This window comes from Crinia signifera, unplaced genomic scaffold (assembly GCF_055691185.1).
Source record: "Crinia signifera unplaced genomic scaffold, ASM5569118v1 HAP2_SCAFFOLD_561, whole genome shotgun sequence".
NCBI classification, from domain to species: Eukaryota; Metazoa; Chordata; class Amphibia; order Anura; family Myobatrachidae; genus Crinia; species Crinia signifera.
Genome location: NW_028142454.1, coordinates 1 through 18,370, shown reverse-complemented (window position 1 = coordinate 18,370; position 18,370 = coordinate 1). Strand labels below are relative to the sequence as shown.

The window sequence follows — 18,370 nt, the reverse complement described above, 5'->3', positions numbered from 1 at the left end:
CCTTTCATGCCAAATGCAGTTGTCCGAGTCTTTATTTTTAGATAAGTGGGTATGAATGACGCGTGCATGCATCTGACTGTGTAACGCTTATTAGAAATCGGTAACATTTTAAAATATTTTCAGTAAATATTAAAGGCTTCTAGGGCCTACCAAAAAGTGATAGAGATTAATGTGCTGTTGTTTCATATGCTTAAAGTATATTGTTCAAGTGTGTGACTCATGGCTTGCATTTATTTTGCCATCCATTTTTTATTTTTTAATTCATTAAATTCATTCTAGCACCCGCTATCTGTGAAAAGCCGTGTACTTCATGTTCCCTGCCTGGGTGTAGCTGTCTGCTGTGGTGTTTCTAGCACATGTCTGCTTAGCATATCAGTGCTGATATACAGACCACACTGTGCTAGAAGCACTAAAGCAGGCAGCGACGCCCCAGGCAGGGAAGAAGAACTGCATGAGTTTTCAAAGATAGCGGGTGCTAGAATGAACACTACACACGGTATAAATCAAAATGCTCGTTGTGCAACTGGGATTAAGCCAAAATTCACGTTATGCCTTCCATATTAAGCCCATATTAATGTTATGTCACCTGGATTGAGCCCGAATTCTCGTTATGGGGAGTGGATGGGCTGCCCTGGGCAGAGTTACACCTGTTCTAGAGGTTTCCCGCTGCACTCTCCAAAGGCACACCGGATCACCAACAAGCAAGATAAGGGCAGCCAAACCAATACACTGGGTAGCCAACCACCAACGCTGTGTAATAGCTTGCTCCGGTGCCCCCACTGTGGAGGCCCAGAAAGCCCCACTAGGATAAATGAAGATGAAGAAGTGGCACTTGGAGTCAGTTTGGCATGAGAAAACTGGTGGGACCAGATTTATTCCCTGGTCTAGGTTTCGGTGCCACACGGCCCCTCATCAGGACAAAACAATAACACCTATATACATATGTACATACATTCCTCCAACATATGTAACACATACATATATATATATATATATATATATATATATATGTGTAAAACAAGGAAGGAGCACACAAATGAGCGAGTATATCAGGTTTTACTTAAAAAAGTGTTTAAAGCTCACATATATATACACTTTTTTAAGTAAAACCTGATATACTCGCTCATTTGTGCGCTCCTTCTTCTTTGTTTTACATGTCTTGCAATTTCTGAGGCTCGAGCAAGCCTCTATGGAGTGAGCTGCACCAACCACTATTCTAATTGGACGCAGATTGGTATTGTTTTTGTATATATATATATATATATATATATATATATATATATATATATATATATATATATATATATATATATATATATATATATATATATATATATATATATATATATATATATATATATATATACACACATACGTATGCATAGGAGTGTACAGTATACATGTCATGCATATGGAGATCGACATATTAGCTGACTTGAAACATTGTTGTGCATGTTTAAGACACTCGCACTTTACATTACATATGTTTGTGGGGTTGAGCTCGTAATTTTTAAAGAATTAACAACAATCAATGTAAAAATATGTCAAAGTACCGTATATAATTAAAAATTCTTTTTATGATAAATTTTCACAATAAATGAAATTAAATTATTATATTTCATTCTTTCACCATTCATAGGTGATTCTGGCTATGGATGCAGACCATGGTTGTTAACCCCAATATTAAGACCTAGACACAGGAATCAAAAAAGGTACAATCGTGCACATATTGCAACACGTGGAGTAATTGAGAGATCTTTTGGTATTCTCAAGAGTAGATTCAGATGCCTATCAAAATCTGGAGGTGCTCTGCAGTATTCAGCAGCCAAAGTCTGCAAAATCTTTACAGTATGTTGCATATTGCACAATATTTGCATCTCTAAAAATCTAGAATGTAATGTGCAGCAAGATTACTCAGAGGTGGATGCTTCGTACCCCTCGGATGAACATCATGGATCCACTACTCAAGGGAGTGCAGTTAGAGATCAATTAATTTGTAATTTTTTCAATCGTTAAAAAAATGCAATCTTCTACTCCTGCTGCTTTACTTTAAATTCATATGTTGCCAAAAAGATTTTATAATAAGTTAAAAGTTAAATTTATAAGCATATCTGTCAAATGTTTTTTGATACTGGCAGATAGTGTCAGATGTATCAAATTAGAAAGTGTTAAAATGTATAGTCTAAAAGATCCAGCAAGTCTGTATGTAATTAGCATGTCACAGACGTACTATGCATACTAACATTAATGAGCTGGTGTTAGATGTGGTCTGCGCTGGGGATATTGCATGAACTGCGAGATCCCGCACATGGCCAGTGCGGCCGTCTGGGGGACAGGAGGAACATCGCCGGAGGGGGGAGTGAACGCTCCCCCGCTTCGACATACCACTGTTAATACATCTTGTTGATGTCCCTTCCTGCTTCGCCTCGCTATTGAAGCGAAGCAGGAAGTATCATAGCGGCCCGATAAGCGCTGCTATGATACATCTGCCCCAGAGTTTCATAACAGAACATAGTATGTAAAGTTTATTAAAGTTGACTGACTCTCTTTCGAGATAGAGCATTCCTTTAGCATGTAGCATTGACATGGTCTTCGTAACGACAGTATTAAATATATGTTAAGTTAAAAAAAAAAAAACACTATTCTCAGTTTTGCTTAAATTTTTATTGCAAAAAATTATTATCTTTGTTAAATAAAACAGTAATAAAATGTATTGTATAAATAACAAAATAAAGCATTGTTCTTGCTTCACAAGACATATTTCTAATTCGTCAATTTTTTCATTGACTAATGACCCACATATAACGTTATTATATGAAAATATTGTGAATTGAAAAGGGTTACATTAATGAGAAGCTACTTTAGTCAACTGTCAATATGTAGATATGGGGGTTATTCTGATTCACTCGGAAAGGCACAATCACTCTCTAGTGGACAAAACCATATGCACTGCAGGTGGGGCTGATGTAACATGTGCAGAGAGAGTGAGATTTGGGTGTGTTATTTTGTTTCTGTACAGGGTAAATACTGACTGCTTTATTTTTTTCACTGAAATATAGATATTAGTTTGAAGTACAAACCCCGCCCAAATCTAACTCTCTCTACCTATGTTACATCAGCCCCACCTGCACTCCATAGGGTTTTGTCCATTAGAGAGTGATTGTGCCTTTCCAAGTGAATCAGAATAACCCCCATAGTTAGAAACATCTGAGAGTTAGAACCATCTGAGTAAAGTTTACACATTTCCGTCAATATTGCAGGTATAATCACGGTTGAGGTAATTATCAATGAGAAATTACATTTTTACCTGTGTGTTAATTTCAACAATATCCAACTCTGCATGGACTTGTATATAAAAGTGTGTTGAGCGTAGCCAGCCACCATGTCCATAACGTGGCGAGCGTTAGCCGTATACGGAAACGTGTACATAGCGTGACAAGCTCCAGTGGGTTGACCCAGAAAGCATCCATTTGCGGATCTACCAACACTTAACACGCTTCGGGCATGGTGGTTTGCTAGATAACCCACGGGTTTTTTGAGATTGAGCACAACACTAAACAATGTCCCTTTAGGCATTTTGGATAACTAGTTAAATATTTTCAAAGAGGATCATTTGCTATAGCCATGAAACAAAACACAATAAAATTTAACTTACATGCAAAACCACATTCATGAAACCGGCCCATTAGAAGATATTCAGCGATTTCAAATTTCTTTAAATAACTCTTACAAACATTCATGGACACTTTCAATAATCTATAATGATCCTGCATTATAGTCAGTTAACTCTACACACCTATCAAAAGTCAGATTGTTACCTTGTTGATTCACTGTTTGGTATTTGTGTAATAGCTGCACGCGCTATTATCTGATTGCCACGTCACAAGAATCGCATCGCATATGACCAAGTACTCTGCGATTAGATATTGTGGGCCGGATGTTGCATAGTATCACATTTAAATAAAGGGTCCTTTCAATTTCAACGCAATTTGTTGAATATAAACCTGAGGCAATCTAAAAGATCCATTAGGCTCGATGCAAGGTGAGTGAAGTCAGCACCGCAAGGGGTTGCGGATTTATTGCAAAGTATTCTGTGTTCCCTTCCGGGACTCACTTTTACAGTTTGCCAAGCATTGCACTCATTGCCTATGTTGATTCACCCCAGGTTTATATCCAACTCCATGCATATTTGCATATTTATGAAATGAAAAGGACCCTTTTTTTAAATATAATCCTATCTTAACATAGAATCAGCCCATGTTAACATGGATTTGTTTCGTAAAATTAACTCCTTTGCATCACATAGTATTGCTATAAATTTGGTTACATGCGATGTGATGGAGTGCAATGTACCCTGTGAAAAAAATTGTGCGTTCAGATGTTACACATTTACCCACTGTACAATGAAATGATCTCTAAACCAATAGATTATGTAATGACAGTCTATATAAGTAACTTTATATAGACCATGATACAGAGTGAAGTTGACTCAAACTTAAACAAATATTAATCTATATTGACCTTATCATAAAGATAAGAAAGTTTCTGGCATTGGAATGTTTCCATAAATCCAAGAACACTAATAGTTTTTTCTTGACAGTGAAGAATTTTTCTAAACAATTTTTAAACTTGTAACAGTTAGAAATTGAAAGGGTAACTAAACAAAATTTACTGGATAATTTTTGCAATTGTTCAAATATTGCAGACTTGAAATTCAAGAAACTTTCTTTTTCCAGTAATATTTGCACTGGTACATCTTGTAACGTAGATGCTCCATGTATAAACCTGTTGGAAAAATTTTATATATCAATTAAAAATTATTATTTAAAAAATATAGATACATTGACAGTTTAACATTCAAAATTTGGATTAACATTATTCAAATTATGAACCATAATCGCACAAACGCAAAATCTATATATATATATATATATATATATATATATATAAATAAAATATATATATATATATATATATATATATATATATATATAAAAACATACATATACACATATATCCAAAACTTTTATGTACTTTGTTCAACTACAAGAGCACACCCACCATTGCTCATCCGTATAATTTGATTTCTGTAACCTTTACTCTAATATGTTAAAATAATTTTGATCCTGATTTGAAACTTTGTCAAGACAGCAGTCTCTTATTAGATCTCCATTATTTCAGCAGCCATAATGGAGAGCCTAACACAATAGTGCTGTCTTTTTTAAGTGGCAATTATGGACCCAAAAACGTCAACCTGCACCTCAATTAATTTAACATGTTACAATAAATTTTGTGGAATAAATTTAGATAGATGAAGAATGGTGAGTGCGCTCTTGTACAAAGTACTTAAAATTGTTGGATATATGTGGCCAATATTGGTTTGACTATGATTTCGCATGAGCAATATTTAAAGGACCGCCGAAGTTGCGATTTGGTGGTGCAAAATAATTGACATCACATGCAACCAATCCGCATGACATAATACCTGGGGAATTCAACACATTTTTACATTAACAATCTATGTTACCAAGTAATGAGTCCTTTTGCACATATAACTGTAATAGAAGATCCAATAAAAGTAACTACCTATTGATTTTGAAATACACATGGGGTAATTCTTGCGAGCAACCCAGATGTCGAGCATAGTCAGCCACACATCGGGATGAAGAATCCTTTAAAAAAACTGAATACACTACTTAAGCTTTGGACTAGGTTTTGTGAAATGGTAGATAATGCCTAATATCCAACAACCAGAGCTTTTGGGTTGTGAGCAAATGAAAACAATATGAACAATATCTATGAAAAAACTAAGAAAAGGATGTTTCAAAGCTATACTTTGGACAAACATCCCCTGTTTGCCTCCGCATATACTAAAATGTATAAAATGAAGATTGTTAAACCAACAACCAATCTACACTTTTAGTTTTCAAACCCACCCTATAAGAATACTAGTAGGAGCCAATTGGGTGGCAGGTTTTTAAACAACAATTTAACACATTGTCATGCTGCATTAATCTAGTCCTCAATCTATTATAACATTGAATAATACTAAAAAATCTGCCCAGATGCATTGATAGCATGGCATGCGTGAGTTGTTATCATGCAATTGGAACAATGTTATTTCTCCATTTTTAAAATGGGTGGCACAGTACATACATAAGTAACATGGATTTAACTATGTACCTTGTACATTATTCAATGATCAATCTGCAAACTTTTGAGGAATTTTGTGCTGTCTTTTAGACCGAACCTTCTCTATGTTCCCTTTTGTAGTTTCAAGCAAGGGTGTTTCTTCTTTGGTATCTATCGAACTATATTCACTTTCACTACCAATCTGCGCAACATCGTTTTTTACATGGTTATCTATAATATTAGCCTCTTTGCCAAAGACTGTCCCTGTTGTTGTTGCCAAATCTTCCTCCAGGTTTTGATTCTGCAGTATAGCAATCATTGTCTTCTGATTTTCAAAGATTTTTTGTCCAATTTCCACAACAATATCTGTTAACTTGATGAAATCATGGTGCAGTACATCAAATTGGTTTTCTACAATTCTCTTGTTTAGGGATAAGGCGGAATCAATCAGTTTCTCTACTTTGACATCTTCTGTAACGGTGGTTCCCAAGTCCCTTTTTTTGGGTTGTGAAAATTTTTTAATTTTTGTTTTAAGATCACTTCTGTGTTGAAATTTTTCTATGTTACCAGATGAACACGGCATAGCTGTGCTTCCTTCGTCTTGAGATGAGTCTTCAATTTCTACTGTGTTATGTATCATTTGCATAAGTCCACTTGAGTCTTCATGTAGATTGTTAGGTTCACAGAATTGTCCTTTTAAGAGAAAAAAAGCGAAGTATTTAGAAGAGTTATCTTGCTTTGTAAATTCGCAAATAATAGTATACACTTATATAATAACATCCAATGAATCAAAGTGAATTTAGTAATAACTCAACAAAACTACTACTACAGTAAATGGAGAGTGAGAGAAACCAATCAGCTACTACCTGCCATTTATTAACCAAAGGTTATTATATCGCATATATATTGATTTTTATCTGTCTATATATATCACAAATTAAAGCAGTACTTCTGTCCCCATATGTTAAGACGCCTTCATAAATTTAAAAACAACACTCAGCCCATCATTCTTTTTTAATAGCATATAATCATAACCCTAATCATTAAAATTTTATATTATATTGATATTTTATACCTTTTACAATGTTGATATCTTCAGACCTTGTTGATTTTGTCACATCATCCTTATTGTACATATTAGATTTCAGTTTCTTTTTTTTTGGAGTATATTTCGATGTTTGTTTCTTTAGTGTCGACCTGGGTGTCTTTGCCTTTAAATCTAAATTACAAACAATTCATTATTTGACATACTTTTAAACTTTATATAATCTGTGAAAATAAAAACTTACCTTGGTGTACAGATACTGTTTCCTCAGTGTCTATTGCTTCTGATATCCCGCGGACTGAATATACTGATAATTTCTCAGATAAACGTGTTTCCCATGGAGACATATCAATTTTCAAAGGAGGTCCACCACCAGTTTTTTTTGAATGAGCATGCATTTGAGACATTTTCTTTTTGACGGCTATTTTGCAATCAGAATACCTTTTCTTACACACGTGAGCTGAGCGAGGAATCTTCCCTACTGCCGAAACATGTTGTGCAATTTTTTTCCAAGTTTTTTCTTTCAATTCAAACCGGTAATTTACTCCAGACTGTTTTCCGAATAAAATGTGATAATACTTCAGCACCCCTTCCACTAGTGCTTCATTTTCGTAGTAACTAAACCTTGGCGCCCTTTTGGAATTTTGTTGGCTATTCCCACATACTGATTCGTCATCAGAGGTTGTGGGTGAATAATTAGAGCATTCGTCTGAAACATCCTCTTCAAAGGTTGGAGAGTCTGACATAGTATTCTAGAGAAATATAACGTACAAATATTATACTAATGCAATATTTTCAATTTTATACATTAGACATATTTTAAACATATACGTCTGTAGTGTTCCTTCTAGGAACATGGCCAGGCAGGGCACGCAGATTCATGGGGCAGCGTTGAAGGGGGCGTTCCCTTCCTGACAGAGTCACAAACGCGGTGGGCCCGTCCCCTTGACGTCATAAACGTGGCTGGCCCGTCCCTGCAACGTCAGAAATGAGGCGGGCCAGGCGTCCCAGGGGGTTTAGCAGTGCCGGGGAATCGCCGTGCACCGCTATATACAGCAGCGCCGGACTTCCCCAGGCACATCTAGGCAGGCTGTTTTAGCATGGTGCTGCCAGAGAGGCAGGGAACATTTTGGCCCTTTGAAAAACAAGCAGGGCGCAGCGCCACGCTAAAACAGCGTAGCGGGAACACTACGTCTGCTTTATAATCCACAAATGTCGTAGGAACTCGTATTAGCGGCAGTATTTACGGACGCTAATACAAATTATTTGTAGCAGCACGCAAGGATCATTCAGATATAAAATAAAAGGAAATAAAAATAGATAAATAAATAAAAACGGGGTAGGGTCTCTACCACAGCCGAAACCATCAGCGGGCACACAGCCTGGAGGCGGTAATTAAAAATCAGGGAACACAATAAATAGGGGTTCCCTGATTTTTAACAACCAGCCCCAGGCTCATCATATAACCTAAAAAGATATAGGTTGCATTCATATATGTAATGTTTAGCAAGATATGTACACAAATTAGTGTTGATATGTGCAATATTTCAATATATATATATATATATATATATATATATATATATATATATATATATATATGTCATCCTTAAATATAAACATTTATATATAAACATAATTTCTATACATTATTGTGAATTTCCATTAATTTAGACCAGATCAGCCTGTCAGTCCTTTTATTACATAGCCACAACCCTCTTGCATACATACATACATACCATTTATACACAGCCACCCTCATACATACCATTTGGACACCACCACCCTTAGACATACTGTACATACCATTTATACACCGCCACCCTCATACATGCCATTTACACAGCACCACCCTCATACATACATACTCTACATACCATATATACACCGCCACCCTCATACATGCCATTTACACACCACCACCCTCATACATACATACTCTACATACCATATATACACCGCCACCCTCATACATGCCATTTACACAGCACCACCCTCATACATACATACTCTACATACCATATATACACCGCCACCCTCATACATACCATTTACACAGCACCACCCTCATACATACATACTGTACATACCATTTATACACCGCCACCCTCATACATACCATTTACACAGCACCACCCTTATACATACATACTGTACATACCATTTATACACCGCCACCCTCATACATGCCATTTACACACCACCACCCTCATACATACATACTCTACATACCATATATATACCACCACCCTCATACATACATACTGTACATACTACTTATACACCGCCACCCTCATACATGCCATTTACACACCACCACCCTCATACATACATACTCTACATACCATATATACACCGCCACCCTCATACATACATACTGTACATACTACTTATACACCGCCACCCTCATACATGCCATTTACGCACCACCACCCTCATACATACATACTGTACATACCATTTACACACCACCACCCTCATACATACATACTGTACATACCATTTATACCCCGCCACCCTCATACATACAGTACATACACCACTCTCATCTTTCAATCCATAAACAGCCTTCTTACTACATACATGCATACATATATCCATACACTGTCTCTCATACATCCATGCATTGCCTCTAACGCTATACAGTACATATAAATGCAAACTCTACCTCAACCAACATAACAGTGCAGCAAAATGGTCGGCTCAGCACAACGCTGCATAGGAAAATATACAGCCTGGAGGGAAGGAGGGTGCCACTAGCAGCACTCTCACACTGTGCAGGGACGACGCCAGACGTCTGTCATATATGGGGAGGGGGGATGGTGCTTTGCGGCCGTTCGCTATGGTATGCAGCCGCTCACTGTGGGGAGGCGTGGGCTGCCCGATCACTGCTGCCGGCACTACAACAGGCCGGGGTGCTTGAGGAGACGCGGGTTGCCCACCCCTGTGCTATACCATACTGCCTTACCATACACGTGCTCCCATCGCTGCTAAAACAAAGGTAAACAAGCAATCGGGTGAATTATAAAAAAGGAGCTTGAATCGTACTTGCCTCCAAACGAATCACTTTTCTGTCCAGAAACTCTGCAGCTCGACATCCACATTACACTGCGCAGCTCCGTGGAAAATGGCGCCGAGTACAGAACACGCCCAGAGGAAGCGAACAACTGCGCATGACACATGCCCAAAGCCGATGCGCATGCGCAGTAACATCGCAGAAAAAATCACGAAAGCTTTCCGCGATAGGACGGACTTAACGCTGCCCAAAAAAAAATTGAAAAAAATGATACATCACGCGCAGCATTCCGCAAAATAAATGCGAAACACCGGCGAAAAGAAATACCACTATTCGCACCCGGAATTCGAATATTGATACATCCCGCTATTAAAAACCAAACAAACCTGCAGCCATTTTGAAATGGGGGCCCTGGGTCACGCCCAAAGCATGTCGGGATCCCCTCACCACACCCCAGCTTCCCTGAAAGGCATGCCTGCACTGCGCACCCCTTTTGGGTTTTGTCTCACCCCTAAATGTCATTTTGCATACTTGCCAGTTGTTGTTTTTTTCTTCCCATTAGTTGTTGGGGTGCAATGTGCAGCCATGCTGCATGCTTTTTAGGGGAGCTGGGGTGTTGTGTGGGGTGCCCTTCATGCTTTGGGCGTGTTTGTGTGTCCCTATTTCAAAATGACTGCAGCCCCAAAAAAAAGACATTTAAAAAAAAAAAAAAACAACCTGCAGCCATTTTGAAATGGGGGCCCTAGGTCACGCCTAAAGCATGCCGGGATCCCCCCACCACACCCCAGCTTCCCTGAAAGGCATGCCTGCACTGCGCACCCCTTTTGGGTTTTGTCTCACCCCTAAATGTCATTTTGCATACTTGCCAGTTGTTGTTTTTTTCTTCCCATTAGTTGTTGGGGTGCAATGTGCAGCCATGCTGCATGCTTTTTAGGGGAGCTGGGGTGTTGTGTGGGGTGCCCTTCATGCTTTGGGCATGTTTGTGTGTCCCCATTTCAAAATGACTGCAGCCCCCAAAAAAAGACATAAAAAAAAAAAAAAACCTGCAGCCATTTTGAAATGGGGGCCCTGGGTCACGCCCAAAGCATGTCGGGATCCCCCCCACCACACCCCAGCTTCCCTGAAAGGCATGCCTGCACTGCGCACCCCTATTGGGTTTTGTCTCACCCCTAACTGTCATTTTGCATACTTGGCAGTTGTTGTTTTTTTCTTCCCATTAGTTGTTGGGGTGCAATGTGCAGCCATGCTGCATGCTTTTTAGGGGAGCTGGGGTGTTGTGTGGGGTGCCCTTCATGCTTTGGGCATGTTTGTGTGTCCCCATTTCAAAATGACTGCAGCCCCAAAAAAAAAGACATTTAAAAAACAAACAAACCTGCAGCCATTGTGAAATGGGGGCCCTGGGTCATGCCCAAAGCATGTCGGGATCCCCCTCACCACACCCCAGCTTCCCTGAAAGGCATGCCTGCACTGCGCACCCCTTTTGGGTTTTGTCTCACCCCTAAATGTCATTTTGCATACTTGCCAGTTGTTGTTTTTTTCTTCCCATTAGTTGTTGGGGTGCAATGTGCAGCCATGCTGCATGCTTTTTAGGGGAGCTGGGGTGTTGTGTGGGGTGCCCTTCATGCTTTGGGCATGTTTGTGTGTCCCCATTTCAAAATGACTGCAGCCCCCAAAAAAAGACATTAAAAAAAAAAAAAAAACCCTGCAGCCATTTTGAAATGGGGGCCCTGGGTCACGCCCAAAGCATGTCGGGATCCCCCCCACCACACCCCAGCTTCCCTGAAAGGCATGCCTGCACTGCGCACCACTTTTGGGTTTTGTCTCACCCCTAAATGTCATTTTGCATACTTGACAGTTGTTGTTTTTTTCTTCCCATTAGTTGTTGGGTGCAATGTGCAGCCATGCTGCATGCTTTTTAGGGGAGCTGGGGTGCCCTTCATGCTTTGGGCATGTTTGTGTGTCCCCATTTCAAAATGACTGCAGCCCAAAAAAAAAGACATTTAAAAACCAAACAAACCTGCAGCCATTTTGAAATGGGGGCCCTGGGTCACGCCCAAAGCATGTCGGGATCCCCCTCACCACACCCCAGCTTCCCTGAAAGGCATGCCTGCACTGCGCACCCCTTTTGGGTTTTGTCTCACCCCTAAATGTCATTTTGCATACTTGCCAGTTGTTGTTTTTTTCTTCCCATTAGTTGTTGGGGTGCAATGTGCAGCCATGCTGCATGCTTTTTAGGGGAGCTGGGGTGTTGTGTGGGGTGCCCTTCATGTTTTGGGCGTGTTTGTGTGTCCCCATTTCAAAATGACTGCAGCCCCCAAAAAAAGACATTTAAAAACCAAACAAACCTGCAGCCATTTTGAAATGGGGGCCCTGGGTCACGCCCAAAGCATGTCGGGATCCCCCTTACCACACCCCAGCTTCCCTGAAAGGCATGCCTGCACTGCGCACCCCTTTTGGGTTTTGTTTCACCCCTAAATGTCATTTTGCATACTTGCCAGTTGTTGTTTTTTCTTCCCATTAGTTGTTGGGGTGCAATGTGCAGCCATGCTGCATGCTTTTTAGGGGAGCTGGGGTGTTGTGTGGGGTGCCCTTCATGCTTTGGGCGTGTTTGTGTGTCCCCATTTCAAAATGACTGCAGCCCCCAAAAAAAGACATTTAAAAAAAATAAAATAAAACCTGCAGCCATTTTGAAATGGGGGCCCTAGGTCACGCCTAAAGCATGCCGGGATCCCCCCCACCACACCCCAGCTTCCCTGAAAGGCATGCCTGCACTGCGCACCCCTTTTGGGTTTTGTCTCACCCCTAAATGTCATTTTGCATACTTGCCAGTTGTTGTTTTTTTTCTTCCCATTAGTTGTTGGGGTGCAATGTGCAGCCATGCTGCATGCTTTTTAGGGGAGCTGGGGTGTTGTGTGGGGTGCCCTTCATGCTTTGGGCATGTTTGTGTGTCCCCATTTCAAAATGACTGCAGCCCCCAAAAAAAGACATTTAAAAAACAAACAAACCTGCAGCCATTTTGAAATGGGGGCCCTGGGTCACGCCCAAAGCATGTCGGCATCCCCCTCACCACACCCCAGATTCCCTGAAAGGCATGCCTGCACTGCGCACCCCTTTTGGGTTTTGTCTCACCCCTAAATGTCATTTTGCATACTTGCCAGTTGTTGGTTTTTTTCTTCCCATTAGTTGTTTGGGTGCAATGTGCAGCCATGCTGCATGCTTTTTAGGGGAGCTGGGGTGTTGTGTGGGGTGCCCTTCATGCTTTGGGCATGTTTGTGTGTCCCCATTTCAAAATGACTGCAGCCCAAAAAAAAAGACATTTAAAAACCAAACAAACCTGCAGCCATTTTGAAATGGGGGCCCTAGGTCACGCCTAAAGCATGCCGGGATCCCCCCACCACACCCCAGCTTCCCTGAAAGGCATGCCTGCACTGCGCACCCCTTTTGGGTTTTGTCTCACCCCTAAATGTCATTTTGCATACTTGCCAGTTGTTGTTTTTTTCTTCCCATTAGTTGTTGGGGTGCAATGTGCAGCCATGCTGCATGCTTTTTAGGGGAGCTGGGGTGTTGTGTGGGGTGCCCTTCATGCTTTGGGCATGTTTGTGTGTCCCCATTTCAAAATGACTGCAGCCCCCAAAAAAAGACATTAAAAAAAAAAAAACCTGCAGCCATTTTGAAATGGGGGCCCTGGGTCACGCCCAAAGCATGTCGGGATCCCCCCCACCACACCCCAGCTTCCCTGAAAGGCATGCCTGCACTGCGCACCCCTATTGGGTTTTGTCTCACCCCTAACTGTCATTTTGCATACTTGGCAGTTGTTGTTTTTTTCTTCCCATTAGTTGTTGGGGTGCAATGTGCAGCCATGCTGCATGCTTTTTAGGGGAGCTGGGGTGTTGTGTGGGGTGCCTTTCATGCTTTGGGCATGTTTGTGTGTCCCCATTTCAAAATGACTGCAGCCCCCAAAAAAAAGACATTTAAAAAAACAAACAAACCTGCAGCCATTGTGAAATGGGGGCCCTGGGTCACGCCCAAAGCATGTCGGGATCCCCCTCACCACACCCCAGCTTCCCTGAAAGGCATGCCTGCACTGCGCACCCCTTTTGGGTTTTGTCTCACCCCTAAATGTCATTTTGCATACTTGCCAGTTGTTGTTTTTTTCTTCCCATTAGTTGTTGGGGTGCAATGTGCAGCCATGCTGCATGCTTTTTAGGGGAGCTGGGGTGTTGTGTGGGGTGCCCTTCATGCTTTGGGCATGTTTGTGTGTCCCCATTTCAAAATGACTGCAGCCCCCAAAAAAAGACATTAAAAAAAAAAAAACAAACCCTGCAGCCATTTTGAAATGGGGGCCCTGGGTCACGCCCAAAGCATGTCGGGATCCCCCCCACCACACCCCAGCTTCCCTGAAAGGCATGCCTGCACTGCGCACCACTTTTGGGTTTTGTCTCACCCCTAAATGTCATTTTGCATACTTGACAGTTGTTGTTTTTTTCTTCCCATTAGTTGTTGGGTGCAATGTGCAGCCATGCTGCATGCTTTTTAGGGGAGCTGGGGTGTTGTGTGGGGTGCCCTTCATGCTTTGGGCATGTTTGTGTGTCCCCATTTCAAAATGACTGCAGCCCAAAAAAAAAGACATTTAAAAACCAAACAAACCTGCAGCCATTTTGAAATGGGGGCCCTGGGTCACGCCCAAAGCATGTCGGGATCCCCCTCACCACACCCCAGCTTCCCTGAAAGGCATGCCTGCACTGCGCACCCCTTTTGGGTTTTGTCTCACCCCTAAATGTCATTTTGCATACTTGCCAGTTGTTGTTTTTTCTTCCCATTAGTTGTTGGGGTGCAATGTGCAGCCATGCTGCATGCTTTTTAGGGGAGCTGGGGTGTTGTGTGGGGTGCCCTTCATGTTTTGGGCGTGTTTGTGTGTCCCCATTTCAAAATGACTGCAGCCCCCAAAAAAAGACATTTAAAAAACAAACAAACCTGCAGCCATTTTGAAATGGGGGCCCTGGGTCACGCCCAAAGCATGTCGGGATCCCCCTCACCACACCCCAGCTTCCCTGAAAGGCATGCCTGCACTGCGCACCCCTTTTGGGTTTTGTTTCACCCCTAAATGTCATTTTGCATACTTGCCAGTTGTTGTTTTTTCTTCCCATTAGTTGTTGGGGTGCAATGTGCAGCCATGCTGCATGCTTTTTAGGGGAGCTGGGGTGTTGTGTGGGGTGCCCTTCATGCTTTGGGCGTGTTTGTGTGTCCCCATTTCAAAATGACTGCAGCCCCCAAAAAAAGACATTTAAAAAAAATAAAATAAAACCTGCAGCCATTTTGAAATGGGGGCCCTAGGTCACGCCTAAAGCATGCCGGGATCCCCCCCACCACACCCCAGCTTCCCTGAAAGGCATGCCTGCACTGCGCACCCCTTTTGGGTTTTGTCTCACCCCTAAATGTCATTTTGCATACTTGCCAGTTTGTTGTTTTTTTTCTTCCCATTAGTTGTTGGGGTGCAATGTGCAGCCATGCTGCATGCTTTTTAGGGGAGCTGGGGTGTTGTGTGGGGTGCCCTTCATGCTTTGGGCATGTTTGTGTGTCCCCATTTCAAAATGACTGCAGCCCCCAAAAAAAGACATTTAAAAAAAAAAAAACCTGCAGCCATTTTGAAATGGGGGCCCTGGGTCACGCCCAAAGCATGTCGGGATCCCCCCCACCACACCCCAGCTTCCCTGAAAGGCATGCCTGCACTGCGCACCCCTTTTGGGTTTTGTCTCACCCCTAACTGAAATTTTGCATACTTGGCAGTTGTTGTTTTTTTCTTTCCATTAGTTGTTGGGGTGCAATGTGCAGCCATGCTGCATGCTTTTTAGGGGAGCTGGGGTGTTGTGTGGGGTGCCCTTCATGCTTTGGGCATGTTTGTGTGTCCCCCTTTCAAAATGACTGCAGCCCCCAAAAAAAGACATTTAAAAAAAAAAAAAAAACCTGCAGCCATTTTGAAATGGGGGCCCTGGGTCACGCCCAAAGCATGTCGGGATCCCCCCCACCACACCCCAGGTTCCCTGAAAGGCATGCCTGCACTGCGCACCACTTTTGGGTTTTGTCTCACCCCTAAATGTCATTTTGCATACTTGCCAGTTGTTGTTTTTTTCTTCCCATTAGTTGTTGGGTGCAATGTGCAGCCATGCTGCATGCTTTTTAGGGGAGCTGGGGTGTTGTGTGGGGTGCCCTTCATGCTTTGGGCGTGTTTGTGTGTCCCCATTTCAAAATGACTGCAGCCCAAAAAAAAAGACATTTAAAAAAAACAAACCAACCTTCAGCCATTTTGAAATGGGGGTCCTGGGTCACGCCCAAAGCATGTCGGAATCCCCCCCACCACACCCCAGCTTCCCTGAAAGGCATGCCTGCACTGCGCACCCCTTTTGGGTTTTGTCTCACCCCTAAATGTCATTTTGCATACTTGCCAGTTGTTTTTTTCTTCCCATTAGTTGTTGAGGTGCAATGTGCAGCCATGCTGCATGCTTTTTAGGGGAGCTGGGGTGTTGTGTGGGGTGCCCTTCATGCTTTGGGCATGTTTGTGTGTCCCCATTTCAAAATGACTGCAGCCCAAAAAAAAAAGACATTTAAAAACCAAACAAACCTGCAGCCATTTTGAAATGGGGGCCCTGGGTCACGCCCAAAGCATGTCGGGATCCCCCTCACCACACCCCAGCTTCCCTGAAAGGCATGCCTGCACTGCGCACCCCTTTTGGGTTTTGTTTCACCCCTAAATGTCATTTTGCATACTTGCCAGTTGTTGTTTTTTTCTTCCCATTAGTTGTTGGGGTGCAATGTGCAGCCATGCTGCATGCTTTTTAGGGGAGCTGGGGTGTTGTGTGGGGTGCCCTTCATGCTTTGGGCGTGTTTGTGTGTCCCCATTTCAAATGACTGCAGCCCCCAAAAAAAGACATTTAAAAAAAAAAACAACAACAACCTGCAGCCATTTTGAAATGGGGGCCCTAGGTCACGCCTAAAGCATGCCGGGATCCCCCCCACCACACTCCAGCTTCCCTGAAAGGCATGCCTGCACTGCGCACCCCTTTTGGGTTTTGTCTCACCCCTAAATGTCATTTTGCATACTTGCCAGTTGTTGTCTTTTTCTTCCCATTAGTTGTTGGGGTGCAATGTGCAGCCATGCTGCATGCTTTTTAGGGGAGCTGGGGTGTTGTGTGGGGTGCCCTTCATGCTTTGGGCATGTTTGTGTGTCCCCATTTCAAAATGACTGCAGCCCCAAAAAAAAGACATTTAAAAAAACAAACAAACCTGCAGCCATTTTGAAATGGGGGCCCTGGGTCACGCCCAAAGCATGTCGGGATCCCCCTCACCACACCCCAGCTTCCCTGAAAGGCATGCCTGCACTGCGCACACCCCTTTTGGGTTTTGTCTCACCCCTAAATGTCATTTTGCATACTTGCCAGTTGTTGTTTTTTCTTCCCATTAGTTGTTGGGGTGCAATGTGCAGCCATGCTGCATGCTTTTTAGGGAGCTGGGGTGTTGTGTGGGGTGCCCTTCATGCTTTGGGCGTGTTTGTGTGTCCCCATTTCAAAATGACTGCAGCCCCCAAAAAAAGACATTTAAAAAAAATAAAATAAAACCTGCAGCCATTTTGAAATGGGGGCCCTAGGTCACGCCTAAAGCATGCCGGGATCCCCCCCACCACACCCCAGCTTCCCTGAAAGGCATGCCTGCACTGCGCACCCCTTTTGGGTTTTGTCTCACCCCTAAATGTCATTTTGCATACTTGCCAGTTGTTGTTTTTTTCTTCCCATTAGTTGTTGGGGTGCAATGTGCAGCCATGCTGCATGCTTTTTAGGGGAGCTGGGGTGTTGTGTGGGGTGCCCTTCATGCTTTGGGCATGTTTGTGTGTCCCCATTTCAAAATGACTGCAGCCCCAAAAAAAAGACATTTAAAAAACAAACAAACCTGCAGCCATTTTGAAATGGGGGCCCTGGGTCACGCCCAAAGCATGTCGGGATCCCCCTCACCACACCCCAGATTCCCTGAAAGGCATGCCTGCACTGCGCACCCCTTTTGGGTTTTGTCTCACCCCTAAATGTCATTTTGCATACTTGCCAGTTGTTGGTTTTTTCTTCCCATTAGTTGTTTGGGTGCAATGTGCAGCCATGCTGCATGCTTTTTAGGGGAGCTGGGGTGTTGTA

The 18,370-nt window shown here is 42.4% G+C and overlaps 1 protein-coding gene across 1 annotated transcript; it reads right to left on the bottom strand.

The window, feature by feature from the left end:
• Positions 1 to 6,182: 6,182 nt before the first annotated feature.
• Positions 6,183 to 8,315, bottom strand: LOC146055751 (uncharacterized). Its single transcript, XM_083168308.1, has 3 exons — positions 7,422 to 8,315; positions 7,208 to 7,351; positions 6,183 to 6,825 (listed from the first exon to the last, which is right to left on the bottom strand). The coding sequence occupies exons 1-3, from the start codon at positions 7,921 to 7,923 to the stop codon at positions 6,203 to 6,205; spliced, it is 1,269 nt and encodes a 422-aa protein (XP_083024434.1). The 5' UTR covers positions 7,924 to 8,315; the 3' UTR covers positions 6,183 to 6,202.
• Between the last annotated feature and the right edge of the window lie 10,055 nt (positions 8,316 to 18,370).